General features: G+C 43.3%; 1 protein-coding gene across 1 annotated transcript; it reads right to left on the bottom strand.

The window, feature by feature from the left end:
- Positions 1 to 434: 434 nt before the first annotated feature.
- lhx5 (LIM homeobox 5) lies at positions 435 to 12562 on the bottom strand (the record flags this gene model as incomplete). Its single annotated transcript, XM_079290024.1, has 5 exons — positions 435 to 784; positions 6470 to 6635; positions 9278 to 9555; positions 10239 to 10462; positions 12390 to 12562. 5 exons carry the CDS (start codon positions 12560 to 12562, stop codon positions 435 to 437), a joined length of 1191 nt encoding a protein of 396 aa, XP_079146150.1.
- Between the last annotated feature and the right edge of the window lie 5103 nt (positions 12563 to 17665).

Genomic DNA, 17665 nt, shown 5'->3' with positions numbered 1-17665 from the left:
TTAAAAAAACAAACAGTGGTGAGAAATGAAGAGAGCTAAAGATGTCCCCTTTGGCATTTTCCTCTCTCACATCAGAAGATACCTTGGTTTACATCGAGGGGAAGGCGACGAGCGTTTTCTGCTGGGTGGAAATTATGTTTGTTTAAATAACTCATTTAATCATAAGTCCAGTAATCCAGGAAGGGATTTGCTTTGGAGGGTCTACCGGGCAGCAAATATCGCTTTCCCCCAGCAGGCTGTCCTGTTCTCCATTCCGTCAGTCCGGCAATTGTGAAAATCAGTCCTCGGATCTTTTTTAAAAAGTCCTCCATAAAAATTTCATCTGGATTTTTTCACTCCACAATGTGTGTGTGTTGTTGTTGTTGTTTTTTACTCATCTCCTGAATTAACTGGGCTGACGTTCAGCCCAGGATTGGTCCCTGCGGTTCGGTCCTTCACCAGGCTGCGGTCTCTCCCATCTCCGGGCCCTGGTGGGACATGGGAGCGCTGTAGCTGGAGTTACTCGCCAAGGAGAACGGAGGACTGGGTCCGCCCCCGTACGCCTCCCCGGGGACCGGCTGCAGGGAGCCCGGTAAGCCCGGCTCCGGACTCGGGGTTTCCGCGTGGGAGATCATGTCCGTGAACCTTTGGTCGTCTGACGGGTGGTGGCCCGATCCCTCCATGGCTCCGGGTCCGGAGCCCAGGATGTACGGGGACTCGGCCGGAGACTGAGCCTGCGAGGATGGAGGGCCGTGGGGGAAGAAGTCGTAGTTACTGCCCGGTCCGTAATAGTCACCTTGGTATTCTGCGGAAAGAAAACACGGGGTTAGACTTTTCAATATGTATAAAAATCACCTTTCCTCCACCCCCCCCCCCCCACCCTAAGTGGTGAAATTGCTCATGTCCCATTTCCAACCAAGCGTTCTCCAAGCAGCCTCATTTGAGTGTATAAACAGCTCCACCTCAGCTCTCCTGCCTTTCTACACACTGCATTCATCTCCCTCACTCGCTCCTCCACGGATCCCTCTGCTGAGACCTCCGGATCCGGATGAGGAACTCCAGAATGAGATTTTCTCAGCCTCTCTGCATCTCTCTGTCTCCATCATGTCTGATGCAGCTTCCAGCAACATCTCCCTCTCCTCCACCTCACCGGGCCGTGGGACTATCTCCATCATTAACTCACTGACTGTGTTCATTATCGGTTCATCCAACAGTTCCAACAGGTCTATAAATCGTCATAAAATAGTGCACGGTGCCCATCACAGCTTCCTAAAGCTCAGTGTGACGTCTTTGCGTTGCGTGTTTTGTTCAACAGATACTCCAGAAACCCGAAGATGTTGAATATGCAGTGATATAAACCACAAAACAAAAGGTGCAAAATCCTCACATTTGAGAAGCTGGAACCAGACGATGCATATCGCAGCATTTCTGCTTGAAAAAGAACTTAAAACATGAGTCAACTATTAAATAATAATCCCAATGAATTGCCAGCCGAAGGAGTAATCAAGTAATTGATCAATCCTTTCAGCTCTGAAGACAGAAGTATTGCTCCTCTGGACAGCTGTTTTGTATTTCCACACCTTGCTGCTGTGTTTTTACCCAGAGTCACGGTGTCGGATCACCAGGTTTACCCCGCTCTGTTTCCATCTTTACTGCATCACACGCCTGTTCATATGGCAGCAAACCAGTGAGAACATCTCTGCTCAGGCCCACGTTTCTATGCAAATATCCACGTGCACGTATGCACCGCGCAGCAGCAAACGTGTGAAGGATCGATCCTCTGGGGACCATGAATGTCTGCACAGAATGCAATTAATCTAATCGCCAACGTTTGAGCAAAGCTTGAATCACGACTGACGTTTGTTCTCGTCTTAAATGATTAAACTTTCTCACGCAGCAACAAACCGGCATATTAATGACAGAAAACAGCCCAAATTCCACGCTTTCAAAGAAAATCTCTTGCACGCACTCGGATTTAACAAATATTCTCGACATCACCTCTAACACTGACTGACATGTTTACGCCTCTGAGAGGTTTCTGCAGAACCCGACGAATGTTTGATGTCTCCAGGTGTATTGTATTTATTCCTCATTGTCATCGTTGTTCATGAGTTTACTCAGAATGTATCCTGAATACTGTTGAAGGGTTGCAAATCATTCTCAGGAACAGATTTAGTCACTTACCTATATTAATATACAGCTCTGCAGATACTTTAGCGTTGATGCTCCCTGGTTCTAAGATATTTGTCTGTGACTTCTGCCTCCACCTCAGTACAACAGAAGTCAATGGGTTTTTGTTTCTGGTGCTCACAGCATTGGAAAGATGGATTTAAAAAATGAATTCTTTGGATAATCAATAAACTTCACTGTGAGCAGTTTAGGGACTATTTCTTCAGTAGTTCCAGAGAACCTTCCACAGCAAAAATATGTTTCCAAATATCTATAAACGTGGACAAATAAAACCAGTCAAATAGTAAATATTTTCTCCTACCTCGACCTCGTTGGGAAACGTCACGAGGTCAAGGAAAGATGTGACGGAGAATTCAAAGGACTCAGAAAAACAATACTGTGCTCAGAGTCAGAACATTATTCATAACACAGAAAACAACCGTAGGAGTGTACAAGTCCAGTCACGATCCTGTCCAAAACAGAATCACACCACTTAAAAGACCTTCTACAGCAGTGGCCTGAAGAATAATCAACACGAAAATATTATCTGTTCAGGGCTTTTATTGTGAAAGGGCAGAACAGAAGGAGTGGATCTGGTCTCAATGCCTTTGTCACCGTTGAAGGTTTTCCGTTCTGGTTTCGGACTACGAAGCCTCTGTGTTATTGTTTTATGAATAGAAGCAATACTCATACTGATGCCTTTATTTGCTCAGAAAATCAACCTTATTGCAAAAAAAATGACAATACTCGCTTTTTAAAATGATCTTATTGAGGGCCGGATGGTTGAGTGTATCCTTTGCTAAAGGAGACAAGAAAGGAAGCACTGAAGCACCTTTTCCTCAGCATTTAGAGGATTCAACCAGCTCTCATCACGGCTGCCACTTAAGACCACAGAACTACATGTAGATAACTCAACGGCTCCTTCCTTCTCTTTTGTGATACATTTGGGTGAACAGAGCCTTTTCTTGTTTCCTAGCAGTTCACACATGAATCCACTCCCGAGTGCCAAAGCACTCAGAGATCCGTCCAGTACAGGTTGGGACAAAACCAGCCGACCAGCTGCTGCACAGCTCCTCTCCCAGTCGCTCAGAGCAGCACCACGTGGTCAACCGTCCACTTTAACCTCAGCAAATACACGTCTTCACTTTCTTACCGAGGCTAAGATGAGATCGATACCACTCTCATGTTTGGGTGTTCAATATGAGGCGACAGCTCGTTAGCGTTTAGCTTAGCACAAAAACTTGAATGTGTACAAAAACAGAAGTTTAGAAATGACATTTATACAATATAGTGAGTTTTTTGCCTTTGAACAATAAACTGTATCTAGGAAGTGGACGTTGTTACCGAGACGTCACCAACTGGTTTGTGGACGGCCGCTTTGAAGCCTCTCGGCCGTCGCCATCTTGGTTTTTGCAACCAGAAGTGACACGAGAGGGCGGAGCTAAGTTCAACTAATTGCTGAATATGACATTTCTAGGCGACCAAAATGTTACGATTAACTTTCATGAAGGGAAAACACACCGTGAAAGACACGGACAACTCCCAGACCGGACAACGCTGTGGTAGCAACCTGTCAATCACTGTGTAGCCCCGCCCTAAAGCATCCCCTGCTTTATGGTCTGTGTGACTCTAAATGGACCATAATGTACTAATTGAACATCATGCTGTATTGAAGAAGACTTGAAACTAGAGATTGAGACATAAACTCATGTTTACAATGTTTACTGAGGTAATAAATCAAGAGAGAAGTAGAGTCATTTTCACTTCTCAGAGGAGTCGGGGGTTGCCGCCTAATTTGGACAGGGTCAGGCTAGCTCTCCCCCCTGTTTCCAGTCTTTATGCTAAGCTAAGCTAACCAGCTTCCGCTTGTATTTGACGTACAAACATGAGAGTGGTTTTGTCTTCTCATCTAACTCTCGGCAAGAAAGCGAATGAGATTATTTAACTAAATGTCAAAAATACGACGATCCTTTCAAGGGGACAACTTATGGCGGATTGACTTTTGCATATTGACGTATTATTCTCATAAACGATATTTCTTGAGATATTTATTCAAATACCATCAGAACAGTTTATAAAAGTATTTGTCCACTCCACATGTTGCAGCCATTAACAATCACAAACCTGCCGTCTGTTTCCCACCTCTTCCATATTCTCCTTTTAACCCCCCCCCCCCCCCTCCAAATCGCCGTCACATTAAATCCATTCTGTTCCAACAGCACCTTAAACTGAGATCGATGGCAGACTTCATCCCGCTGCTGCAGATGTTGCACTAGAATGTATTCCTGCTCTGCCACCATATGCTCCTCTCACTGCTGTTTCAGCACCAAACAGGCCCGAATCAGCAAAACTAACAGGTTAGATATCAACAAATATCTTGCCTCCATTTGCTGTTGCACGTGGCCGTTTTCAAATCACCAAGAGAAACAATAAGAGCCGACACGACTTTCACAAACAAAGCTAATTATTTGAGCCCCAGCTCGTTCGGGCCGACCTTGAGAATAAACAAGGAGTGTGTGTTGTGGCCTGCGTGGTGAATGTGTGTGATGGGGGGATTGAAGGGAGGGAGGGGGACGGCGTTGGCTCTGCAAGCTATAATTGCAATCCCGCATGCAGACGCACCATACCACACACACACACACACACACACACACACACACACCCGTCCGTCCCTCTAAGCAGCAGCAGAGGAACATAAGGAAGCAGCGAGCTCGGATAAAGGCGAACAGACCGGCCTCTGCTGCCGCGGCACAAAAGGGTGTGAAGAGCAAGAGAGAGACGAGAGTGAGGGATGGAGGTTTTTGTCCTCCTGTTTTTTCTCTCCCCCCCTCCCCCCCTCCCCCTCCATGCGCTTGCAGCCTTGACGGCTCCAGCTCATTGTATCCTCCAATGCCCGGGCCCTTCAGGTGTAGATGTGCAGGAGCTGTATAGAAACGGCTCTCAGACTGGCCATGAAAAACAAACAAAAACAAACTGCTGATCCACATGACGGGTGCGTCCCAGTTATTCCTGCAGCTCAATGCTGCTGTTGGTACATGCTGCTCACCTGCTATTGTCTCTCCAGTGATTTTGTTTGTTTGTCTTGATCCAGGCGACCAACTTAATAACCTGCAATCCAGATTTCTATTTCTCGAAGTGGTCTTGACAAGCTCCTTTTTATTTTGAAGGAATATTGATTTGAAGGACTTCACATTGTGTTGCAGTGAAAACATACAGTGAAGCGGATCCTTTTGTCTGCAATTCATTTTTCACACGCGGAAAATCCGCCGTATCTCCAGAACTCAATGGAAAGAAACTTTCACAATGAAACAGCTGCAAACATTTGCCAATTTTTGCCACACAAGCAAATGAAAGGCTTTCTATGTTCCGAGTCAGCGGTAAAATAGTCGGACAATGAGAGTAACATCACATTTCACCCCATCACATCCAGCCAAAATAATTCCTCCCGCCTTCGTTGACCACAAAGGTGTAGAATGAGAAATATTTGAATGGCCGTCTTTTTTTTACTGGATCCTTGACATGTTTTCTTTTCATTATTGCGAAGCCTTTTTTCCCTTTAAGAATTCAAATAATGAATCAAACGCTCCAGCGATGACTCTGCTCTAATGTGCTGCGTCTTCTTTAGACCTTAATCGTTTGCTAAAGGAACAGCTGATTTATTGTCAAAGAGAAAAGGAGGTGAGCGCAGAGAGGCTTTCGTCCACATGAACATGCGAGTGTACTTATTGCAGAATCAAGCCCCACAAATACTGCTGCTGCGCTTCATTTCTCCAGTTTACACTTGCTGTTTTTGATGTTCTCCGTTCTTCAATATAATAACATATCTTTTGAGATTAAATGTCTGACTGAAGTATGCCCCCCCCACCACCCATGATGCAACATTTCCCTACAAGTGTGTGATTGCAACAGGCCGTCTAACGTCCTCCCAGCTGTCTGACTAAGTGGCCGCATGTGACAGTCAGGCAGGTTTCATGCGTTTACTTATGAACTCAATCCTCCGACTCGGAGTCAAACACTGAACCGTCCCCGAGGTCGGCGTCAAATCAAGGACCGATCGCATGTTGTATCATTCAACAAGAGATGAATACATTTCAAAAGAAAACCCATGCAGATGAGCCACCCCGAGGTGACGCGTGCAGCGTTCAGTAGATAAAGAACCATCTCTGTGCAGACTCCTCGGTGCTGCTGAAGGTTGCAATTAAGTTACACAATAATTACGTGATTTCTTTTCAACAGAGCAGAATATTTCACATTAATGCCGCACTAGAGGCGCCAGTATGCGTTGACTCTGCTCGTGTTGTCACGAGACTCTGTTTCTTACCTCCGTAGTAGCCGTAGGCAACGGGTCCTAAAATGTCCGGATCCTCCAGCCGGCCTCCCAGGGGCCTCATCCTCCTCGGGCCCCTGAAGAAGGCGTGCCGCCGGGCCCCCAGAGCACTCAGCTGCTTCATCCGCCGCTCTTTGGATCTCCTGTTCTGGAACCAAACCTGCATGGACACCAGAGGGGCCGGAGGTCACAGTTATCAGCCGGTCTCATCGATTTTTAAGATCCACTTCAGTCTCCACAGCGTCACCACAACAAGAGCACAAGTCATGACGCTGCATTCATCAACTTCATGCAAATCATTTTAGATATGTTCACTCATCTTGTTTTGTAGTTTCAGAGGTTTTCTATGTAGATTTAAGCCTTTAAGGTGGATTTTCATTCTGAGGTCAGCACAGCGGTGATTGAGCAATATTTATATACTTCCAGTATTATTAAACTGTCTGTGGTGACATTCCTGTAAATAATACTGTATTATCGTTTTTCTCCATCTTATAGACACAAAAAATGAAGTATGCACACAAATCTAAATAGTTATTATTGAATTTCAGACTGAAGACCGATAAACTGTGAGAACAAAGCCGTTGTTTTCACTCAAATAAAACGTACAATCGATGAAATCTTAAGGGTTGACACTTTAAAGAGCTCCTATTCAACAACAACAACAACTTGCAACATATTTGCTGCTGGCTCATAATCATCCCAATTATCCGACAGCTCTGTAACCATTTGAAACTGCACTTACAGTTTCATTTGCATTCATTCTTGGATTTTAGCGTTTAAGTGGATAAATAAAACAATCATTGTGTGAAAGTTAAAACTAAAAGTGTTAAACCATAAAAACGCAGCGACGCTTCACAGGAAAAGCACAAACTAAGGAAATACAACATGAAAATCTTCCAGTGCAATATCAGAATTACATAAGGAAAGATGCTCCGGATATAATAAAGACATTATCATGAACTGGAACCAGTAACAAAAACAAAACGTTTTCCAGTTGCAGCAAAGAGCAACATGAACGTAACCCAGCACACAAACCTCACTGCAAGTTCAAATAAACAGTCAAAGCTACAAATCAGAGCACAAACAGCCTCGACGCTCCCGTCAGATAAAGCGTCTTTGAAGAGGAACAAAGGAGGATTTCACTAACACGCCATATGGAAGAATGTCTGCATTAGAAGCACATAACACATCTTCTTTCGCCTTTGCATCACTGCTGCATAATGATGTGTGCTCACCCCAGCCGGGCTGCACCAGAGGCAGAAAGTCCCACTGTGCAGCAGATTAACAGAAAACACACACACACAGAAAAAAAAACACCTAAACCCACTTAGGCTCTGTTCTGTGTGCTCCGGCGGGAAGAAGGGAAAAAAAAGGCGACACCTGCTTATTGAGAACAATCGTGTAACTGTAGGGTACATTTTTATGGAAATGCTCCCGCTCCCCTCGAGAGAGCGTTGCTTAGGGATTACACACACATGCTGGAGAAGCTCACAGGGCTCCCCGTGCTGAGAGCAACGGTATTTAACGTGCAGCGAACGAGGAGGATGACGAAACGCACAGAGAGAGAGAGAGCCTCCATTTTGGCTCCAAGCAACACAAACACACACACACACACACACACAGGGATGGACTGCCCGACTGATTGATTGATTTATTGGCTGTTTGTTTGAGCTCTGTTGATGCAGCTCTCTCTCTCGCACACAAACACACACACACACACACACACAGCCTGCAGTCAGTTTGTGATATGGATGAGGCAGAGCAAACAGGCTGGAAGTGAGTAAGAGCAGAGAGGTGGGAAAAAGGGGAAGGTGGTATGTAAATCTGTGAAATCAGCGATAATTACAGTGAGTGCACAAAAAGCCACATCACAGTTGGCAGAGATGGTGCTAATCATCCTGACACAGTCTGCACCCAGACAGCGAGTGCGTGTGTGTGTGCGTGTGCGTGTGTGTGCGTAAGGGTGAAACAACACATTGGCCCAAAACACGCTGGTGTTATTCTGCAAAAACATGTTTGGGGTTCCTCTCGCCTTTGGCAAACACCAGACTAACCTTTTTTACTGATTTCATGGCTGCGCACCACATTTGATTGCAGAAATAAACCGCTGGCTGCACAAAATAAATGATGTTCTTTTTATTTGTTTCATCCACGCGTCAGTAAATTGGATTACTAGATCTTAATTTCAGAGCATAAATGAACGCCTGCAGGTTTGGAAGCAGCGTGGAAAATTGGATGCAAACAGGAATGCAATTTTTATAGGAATATATAATATAATATATATATATATATATATATATATATATGTTGTTTAATCGTGGAGTGAGTAGCATTTAATTTGAAAATAATCTTCTATTTTTAAGTAATGTGTTAAATTAAATGTAAAAATGCTGAAAAATAGCAATATAATTTTGTCTATTTAAAATATTAAAAACACAAAATTCCTAAAACATGGCTTTCCATTGTTATGTGGGAATATAAAACTCATTTTAAGGCAACACACTGCTATTTAAATATATATGCAAACTGAAAAATGCTTCTATTTGCAAAGACAATGAAACGTATTTTTCTATCATTATTATTTAAGAAAATTCCATCAAATATACCACAAAAAACAACACACGCAAAATCCCAAATGTGGATTTAAAAGCTGCTAATGGAGCACATCATGCTTTGACATTTCTCTCACAGATGACGAGGCCTTCATTTAAAAAAAGAAAAAAAGAATTAGAGTAAAATGGAGACGTGGCTTCACCGTCTCTACTGAGTCTTTGTCCCCCGCAGACAGAGGCCGCTTCTTACCTGGATCACTCGCATGTTTAGTCCCGTTTCCTGGGCCAGCTGTTCCCGGATGTGCCGGGTGGGTTTCGGCGTGGCGACAAACGCGGCCTTTAACGTTTCCAGCTGCTTGGCCTTGATGGTGGTCCGGGGCCCGCGCCTCTTGGTCCCAGAGTTCTGCTCCTCGTTCTCAATATTGTTCGTTTCCTTATCTGAGGACGTGGAATTGTCCGTCTCTTTTATGTCGTCCTGTATTGGGTCCTGCAGATCTGGCGATAAACTCCTATCTGTACACGACGACACTGATGGGGGGGGGGGGGGGGGGGGGGGACAAACAAGAGGAAGGTCACGATCCGAAATGTCAGGGAGGAGGAGATAGGGGGAGGGGGGTGGGGGGGCTATAATTAGGCCTGGAGATGCTCAGCGGCAACGCTGCAAAATATGCATCCACAATATGACCAAATAATGAGTTATTTTTCACTTTGCATGCGTTTTTTATGTCTGTCTTTTAAACGTTACAATTTATCAAATAAAATGAATCCATAAATACATATTATTTCATATTTGTGCAGAGTTTATGCCTAAAAAGCTAAGAAAAAAATGTATAATAGAAAAATATATATTTTTTAACACCAAGAAAATAGATTGCACATTATTACAAGAAAATATAAAGTGTGTCTATATATGGAAGGGCTTTCTGTCCTCGGCTATGAGGATGAATAGCGGAGCGAGGAGCCGCGCGCGGTCAGACTAACACACTCATCCCCAGCGGATCCCGACGTACAATAACACAGAGGACCATTGTCTCGTGGAGGTAAATATTGAAAGCATTCACCTGACAAGGTTGTTGTGAAAAGATCTCCACGGATTGCAGAAAATGTTCCGACAGTTGAAGCCTCTTTCTTTTGTCCCTCATATGCATTTCTATAATATTTACACACACACACACACATATATATAACGTCTCGTCATCCCCGCCGATTACCTGAGTTCAAATTGACTTCCTTAATGGCCCCGGAGCTCGGGTAATCTTCTTTGCACACGAACTTGTTTTCGTCGATGACGTAGAGCTCCTCTCCCGTGGACAGCTGCTTGTTGCACACCATGCAGGTGAAGCAGTTCAGGTGGAACACCTTGCTGCGCGCTTTGCGCACCAAGTCGTTCGGCGAGATTCCCTGCAGACAGCCCGCGCACTTTGTGCCAAACCGCCTGCATGAAACGACAAATTAACAATACATGTATGTCTGTTTGTTTTTTTTAAACCAACGACATCATATAATTGTGTATATATATATATATATATATATATATATATATATATATATATATATATATATATATATATATATATATATATATATATATATATATATATATATATATATATAGACACAACTACATGTGTTATTAATATAACAGCTTGAGGAATAAATATTTCCAGTTATAATACTTAGAATTCAAATTATAATAATGTTGTCAAATGTTGTTATTTCCAATCTAATAATATACCAAAAAGTATCAGCACAAAATAATAACCATATAATAATAATATAACATTTCAAAACGCTTTATATTTCTCCCTATTCCAGTAAACGCCTATCATCATAAGCAGTCATATTCGGTCAGTAGCCTATTAAGTAACAAAGAAACATTCAACAGAAAATACCTGTCTCCATATTTATGAAAGGGAGTATTAAAAGAGAGCATCCTTTCAACGGAAATAATAAAAAATATATCATAATAAAGTCAGATTTAGCGTCTTTTCTTGTTGAAGATTCTCTAAAAACCGCGCGTGCTCGTTATTTTGATGGAGGTGCTCCCACAATAACCCCACGCAGAACGCATTAGTGACAATCAACACATTGTAGCCGCGGATATATTACAGGATTAAGCAGAGTGGGAGCATTTTAGCGTGAAAATCTTCTCTTAATCCATATTCACCCGCTTAAATACCGAGTGGGTAGAAGACTCATCAATTTGATACACAAATACGCCCCCCCCCCCCCCCCGAAAAAAAACCCCTCCTGGTTTGGAGGTGTTTTAGGGCGGTGAAATAAAACACACCTGAGTGTTATTTGGAGACTCCCCTGCATCGGTGCTTTTATGAATATGAGGAGTTTGAGCAGAGGGAGGGGGGGTCACTGTGGACCTGCTCTACCTGGGTTTACAGTCGGCCTACGGAGGGGGGGCTTAAGCCTCTGGGTGAAAGCAAGCACTCCTTTTGTGCAGCATTGTTTTAACACTAATGTAGGCTTGTCTCTCCATTTGCAGTGGTATCGCTCCGCTGTCCCTCTTTTCACATGCATGCATCTCCCCCCCCCCCCCCCCCCCCCCCCTCAGCGAAAGGGCACAACTCTACTTACACAACAAATGGACATATTAAGGTGATTACTGTTTCGCCTGGCTAATGGCCGTCCATTTAAATCCACCGCTTGATGGGACCTGCCGTAATATGATGGCCAAGGCCGCGCGAGGCCAATAACAGCGCGTCCGGACAAAGGCTAATGCGCCTCACATGTCATTAGACAATTTGGGAGAAAATAACTGACACACACGCGAATGAAAATGATGCTAAGAGAGTGCGACGGGACAAGCAAGGACTTCACTTATCACTCAATTACCTGGGACGCTTCTTTTTTTTAGGGATTGTCAACCGGTTAATAGCCCAACGGGTGTGTGAAAAAAACTGTTGTCTGGATCCTGAAAATAGATATTTAAAAAAAAAAAAAAAATGCATGGCTGCACTACGAAATTAGCTTCGAGTTGTTTTATTATAGAAGCCCTTCATTAAAAGGCCACGTCATATGACCAATATTTATGTTTGGAGACGAATTAAAACCCTACATTTTAAAATAAATGTTATATTGTTACATTAATTATACGTATTAATTTGTTTTATTTTATACACGTTCAAGACAATAAACATTTTTCTTAACCCATGACTTGATATTTTGACCCGTGCACATACAAAATATAAATTGTGGGCCACATAATTATTGCTGGTCATTTTCTATTATTTCTCCGGATGCATTTCAATATTTTTATCAACACTGCATCCATAAAAAAATATATTTACGCGTGGCGATTCATATGAAGGAACCCTGAATCCAGACTCTCTCTCTCCTTCTCTTGTTACCTGAAAAAGTCCATTTTACAATAGAGCTTCCCGTCCCTGGAGAAGCACTTCTCGGTGAGGGCGCAGTTGCACTCGCAGCACTGGACGCACTTGGCGTGCCACGCTTGGTCCAGCACGTTGAGGAGGAACCGGTCCAGTATGGGCCGTTCGCACCCGGCGCAGTGGACCATCATGTCTCCGGCCTGCAGGGCGCAGAGTGCCGACCTTCCCACACGGACCGCGCTGCTCGGACTGGGACAACCCGGGTCTACGCGGAACAACGTCTTGGCTCCGGGGGGAGGTGTGCTGTCAGGCGAAAAGTTTAAGGAAGCTCCCGTCCAAAATAAAAGGGCAGCGAGGAGGGAGAGAGAGCGCGCAAGACGATCCCCGGGAACTGTTGTAGTCCTGCTCCTAGTTTGGTTCCTGGCACTTGTCACAAATCCACAATCCAGAGGTTGAGGAGGTTTCAGCCGCGCCAGCTGATGGTCTGCGTAACGGACGAAGCCCACATGTTCTTTCACGCGCGCACAGTTAAAAACATCATGATTCAAAACGTGTTTTTTCTATTATCACTATTATGTCTTCTGATATTTCATCCCCGCTTAGCTCGTGCTTTGTTTTGGGTCCAGTCATTTCCTTTCGGGCTCACCTCGCGCCGCCACTTTCGCATCACAGTGCCTGGGTTGTCACGTTTCTTCTTTTTTTTTTTTGCCAGCGCGACTCAGCGTCACATTGGATGACGCCCTTGTTAATTCCCCCCCCCCCCCCCCTTGCTCCCTCCTCCTCCTCCTCCTCCTCCTCTCCTCTCCTCGTGCAGGGGAGAGCCAATCATAACGCAGTTGTTATGGTTACGCGTTCATAGCAGTAGCCTCCGAGCGAACCCTGAAATCACAAGCGGATCCATGTGGAAGGTTTTCACTGGGGACATCACTGACTTCATAAAAGGGAAAAATAAACGCCCAAAGAACCCCCCCCCCCCCCCAACATTCGTGATCGGACCTTAAACTTGGAAATCCGCAAAGCACGAGGGAGGTTTGGAAATACCTGTAGAACGTGCACGAGAAGCGAGCGCATGAATGTGAATGGACGCAGCGGCGGTGGGAGTAGCCGAACAAGCGCTAATGCTACACAAGCCTCATAATGGCCCTGTGACAAAACGCTCCGTGCATCACACTGTGGCCGGTCTGGGGGGGGGGGGGGCTTCGGGGGCCCCTTTTCTCATGCAGAAAGCTATTTACAGGGACATGCGATGGATTAGCTGCAGCTCATCAATAGGGAGAAGCCCGGCGCTTTAAACCGCCGATCGAAGAGACAGGAATTTCAATATTTACCAACAGGCTCGGGTTTTTTTTTTGTTAGTTTGCAGTTAAGCAAACATGCGATACGTTAATTCATGTCCGTGGAGGGCTGAGGGGCTTTTTTTGTCTTCCCGGGTTAATGATGATTCATTTAAATGACATTAGGTGTGAATTCTGACTCATTTTACACGATTATAGGTCGTCCAAGACAACATTTAGAGAGGAACACACAAACAGGCCTGTTAGTGTCATATTCTACATCTATATCTTTATTGTTTGTTGAAGTATCAATATCATATCTTTCTTTATCCATCTATTTCATTTATTTTAATCTATCTATAACCATATCTATCTACAGCTAAAACTATTTATATATCTATCTATATACATCTACATCTACATATCTATCCATCGTAATTATTATATTAAATCCACCTATTTATTTATCATTATATATTATAAATTAATTTGCATTACATTCAATTGGCAGATTTTTTTGTCCAACTGACTTTATTTTTGCCCCACGCACACGCACACACAGCCACAGCCCTTGAGCAACACAAAGTGTCCTTGTGTTGCTCAAGGGCACAGAAGCCAGGCATCAAACCACCAACTGTACAAATAATGGCCGACGCCACCTGAGATTCATGCATGTATGTCTCTTCATTTCAGGTTTTTTCCCTGACTGCAATGACTCCTATTCTTTTTGGCATCCTAAAATGTTGCCATCAGAAGAAGTCTCCACCTCTCGTGTAAATAATTAAGACTTTCTCCATCAGAATTAGCGCCCAAGATAGCGAGTGTGGATTTATCCTCCAGGTAGCGGTGCTTTAACCTGGCTGCTCCGGGCCTTTGTGGAGACGGGGCTGAATGAGTTTCCCCAATTATCCGAGCTCCTAACACAGCGCCCTTTAGCCTGCAAAACAAGGGAGGGACAACAAAAAGAAAGGGGGGAGGGGGGTGTTGGTGGGAAAAAGAGCATGTGAGGCAATCATCTCCTTGTTTGAACGTAGCCACGTCCGCATTGTGCAGAAGGATAAAGAAGAAAGAAGAAGTGTTTGCTGTTGCTCGGCTGTGCACACCGAACGTCCCCTCAAACAGCCACTCACCTGTGGAGAGACACGACGGAGCTGTCCGTGGTGCTGAAAAGGCAGCAAGCCCCAAGGACAGCAACAGGCTCTCTCTTTACCGGGGGACTCTCCTACGTTACGTGATCACACGTTGCTTCTGTACAGTTGATTCCGACATGTCGTCGTGCTGGTAGATTGAAAACCTGGCTAAACTATGACCGTGACCCCCGACGTGTCCTGGTCCTCCTGGAGGGACTACATCAATTCTTCTACGTTTTCCTTTCAAGGACTTTACATTTTATTTCCCTTTTGATGCTTCTCCCCCGCGAGGATTCTCCTGGTTTCATAGATTTATGTTTGAAAACACCACCCTTGAATACTTCACGTGGAGTAAAACATGACACGTCATGGTACGATGGTATAATACATCAACTCACTGATTAAATGATGTTGTGCTCATTAAATGTAAGATGTATTCAACACAGACTAATACTTTTATCCTTAAAACACTGCAGCAAAACATTTCCCATTAAAAATCTTTTAAATTCTATGAAATCTGAAAGTGAAGCTCAAATATCTTCACCCTGGATTTCACTTTAAGCACGGTGGTAAAAAATCCCGTCTCTTTTGCATCCTCACAAAACATTTTCAGAGAAGCCTTCACACACGTGAAGGATGGGTCGCTGTTATTCAGCTCTTTAAATATAAATCAGAGAGACATTGAGCGGCGTAAACGTCACAGAAGAGGATTCATAAAGGATTCAAAATCGTACAGGAATAATCTTTATGAACCATTTTATAAATGGCATAATAACCTTATATCTAGTTATCTATCCTGGAGGATGTAAGCTCTGTTGGTTGCACACACAGCATCAACAACAGATATTTTTCAAGGACCAACATGTGAGCATCAGCCCTTGTTCTCTGCTGAGAGGCCTTCATGAAATACCTCTGCAGCTGCACATCTCAGTGTCAACAGAGACGCTGCGAGCAACGTCCACCAACCCTGAACCCTCGCGTGTCCCTTCAGCACGAGCGCCGACAGAGTCTGAGCTCTGAAGATGACAGAGAAAGAAAAAGGCCGATGTTTGCAATCATTGCATTTCAGACATTACTTCTTTTTTTTTTTAAACAAGCGAAGAGAAGCTTCTTCCTGGTGAAGTAGTTTTCTTATTTGTGGTTGTTGCTGAGCAGTGTGAGCTGAAATGGAAAGGATATATACACATATATACATACATAAACATATATACATACATAAACATATATACATACAAATATACATACGTGTAAACATACATATATACGACATACACGGATATATATATACAAGCGTATATACACATACGTATACAAACGTATATAGGTGTGTATATATATATACAAACGTGTGTATATATATACACATATACGTATACACGCATACATACATACGTATAGACATATACACACGTATACATACATATATATGTATACATATACACGTATACATACACACATATATATGTATACATATACACATATACATACACATATACATACACATATATATGTATACATATAAACGTATACACACATATATATGTATACATATACACGTATACACACATATATATGTATAGATATACACGTATACATACATACACACATATATATGTATACATATACACGTATACATACACACATATATATGTATACATATACACGTATACATACACACATATATATGTATACATATACACGTATACATACACACATATATATGTATACATATACACGTATACATACATATACACATATATATGTATACATATACACGTATACATACATATACACATATATATGTATACATATACACGTATACATACATATATATGTATACATATACACGTATACATACATATATATGTATACATATACACGTATACATACATATATATGTATACATATACACGTATACATACATATATATGTATACATATACACACATATATATGTATACATATACACGTATACATACATATACACATATATATGTATACATATATATGTATACATACATATATATGTATACATATACACGTATACATACATATACGCATATATATGTATACATATATATGTATACATACATATATATGTATACATATACACGTATACATACATATACACATATATATGTATAGATACACACGTTACATACATATACACGTATACATATACACACATATACACATATATATATGTATAGATATACACACGTATACACACATATACACGTATACATACACACATATATATGTATACATATACACGTATACATAAACACGTATACATACATATACACGTACATGGAGAGAAAGGACTCTCCCCCACCTCCTCTGCTCCCCTCCACTCCACACCTTGACAGCCTGGACACCTGAGCAGACCTGCAGCATGCGCGTCACCCCCAACCCCAAAGACGTGCACACGCTCGCACGCACACATGCACGCCCAAGACCACCTCCAGGGCCCCCTCTTTGGCAGGGCCAGTCCCAAGGGAGAGGTTAGTATGATGGATGTCTGACTGGTAGCCCTCCCTTAGGGCCTCCCTCTCCGTCACCTCTCCGCGCTCTGAATTAAAAGGCCGTTTGTCTCCTCCGAGTCCTCAGCTGTAGAGCGCCGGCCTGCAATTTCACAGCACTCAGAGAGAGAGAGAGACCATTACAGAGGAGGTTGTCAGGGGAGCCATCAGAGCCCGGACACGCCTGAGGGACTCTCTCTTTCCCCCTCCATCTTTCCCAGACTCCCGTCTCCCTCCGCTCAGCCCACCAACACCTCTGTCCCACTGGAGGCAGCCAACCCTGCACACACAAATATAAATATTCAAGGCCTCTGTTACATTGGAGCGTGTGTGCACCTCTACGCACATCACACACACACACGTCATTTT

The sequence above is a fragment of the Melanostigma gelatinosum genome (genome assembly GCF_949748355.1).
Source record: "Melanostigma gelatinosum genome assembly, chromosome: 18".
Lineage (NCBI taxonomy): Eukaryota > Metazoa > Chordata > Actinopteri > Perciformes > Zoarcidae > Melanostigma > Melanostigma gelatinosum.
This window is presented reverse-complemented; position numbering and strand designations above follow the sequence as displayed.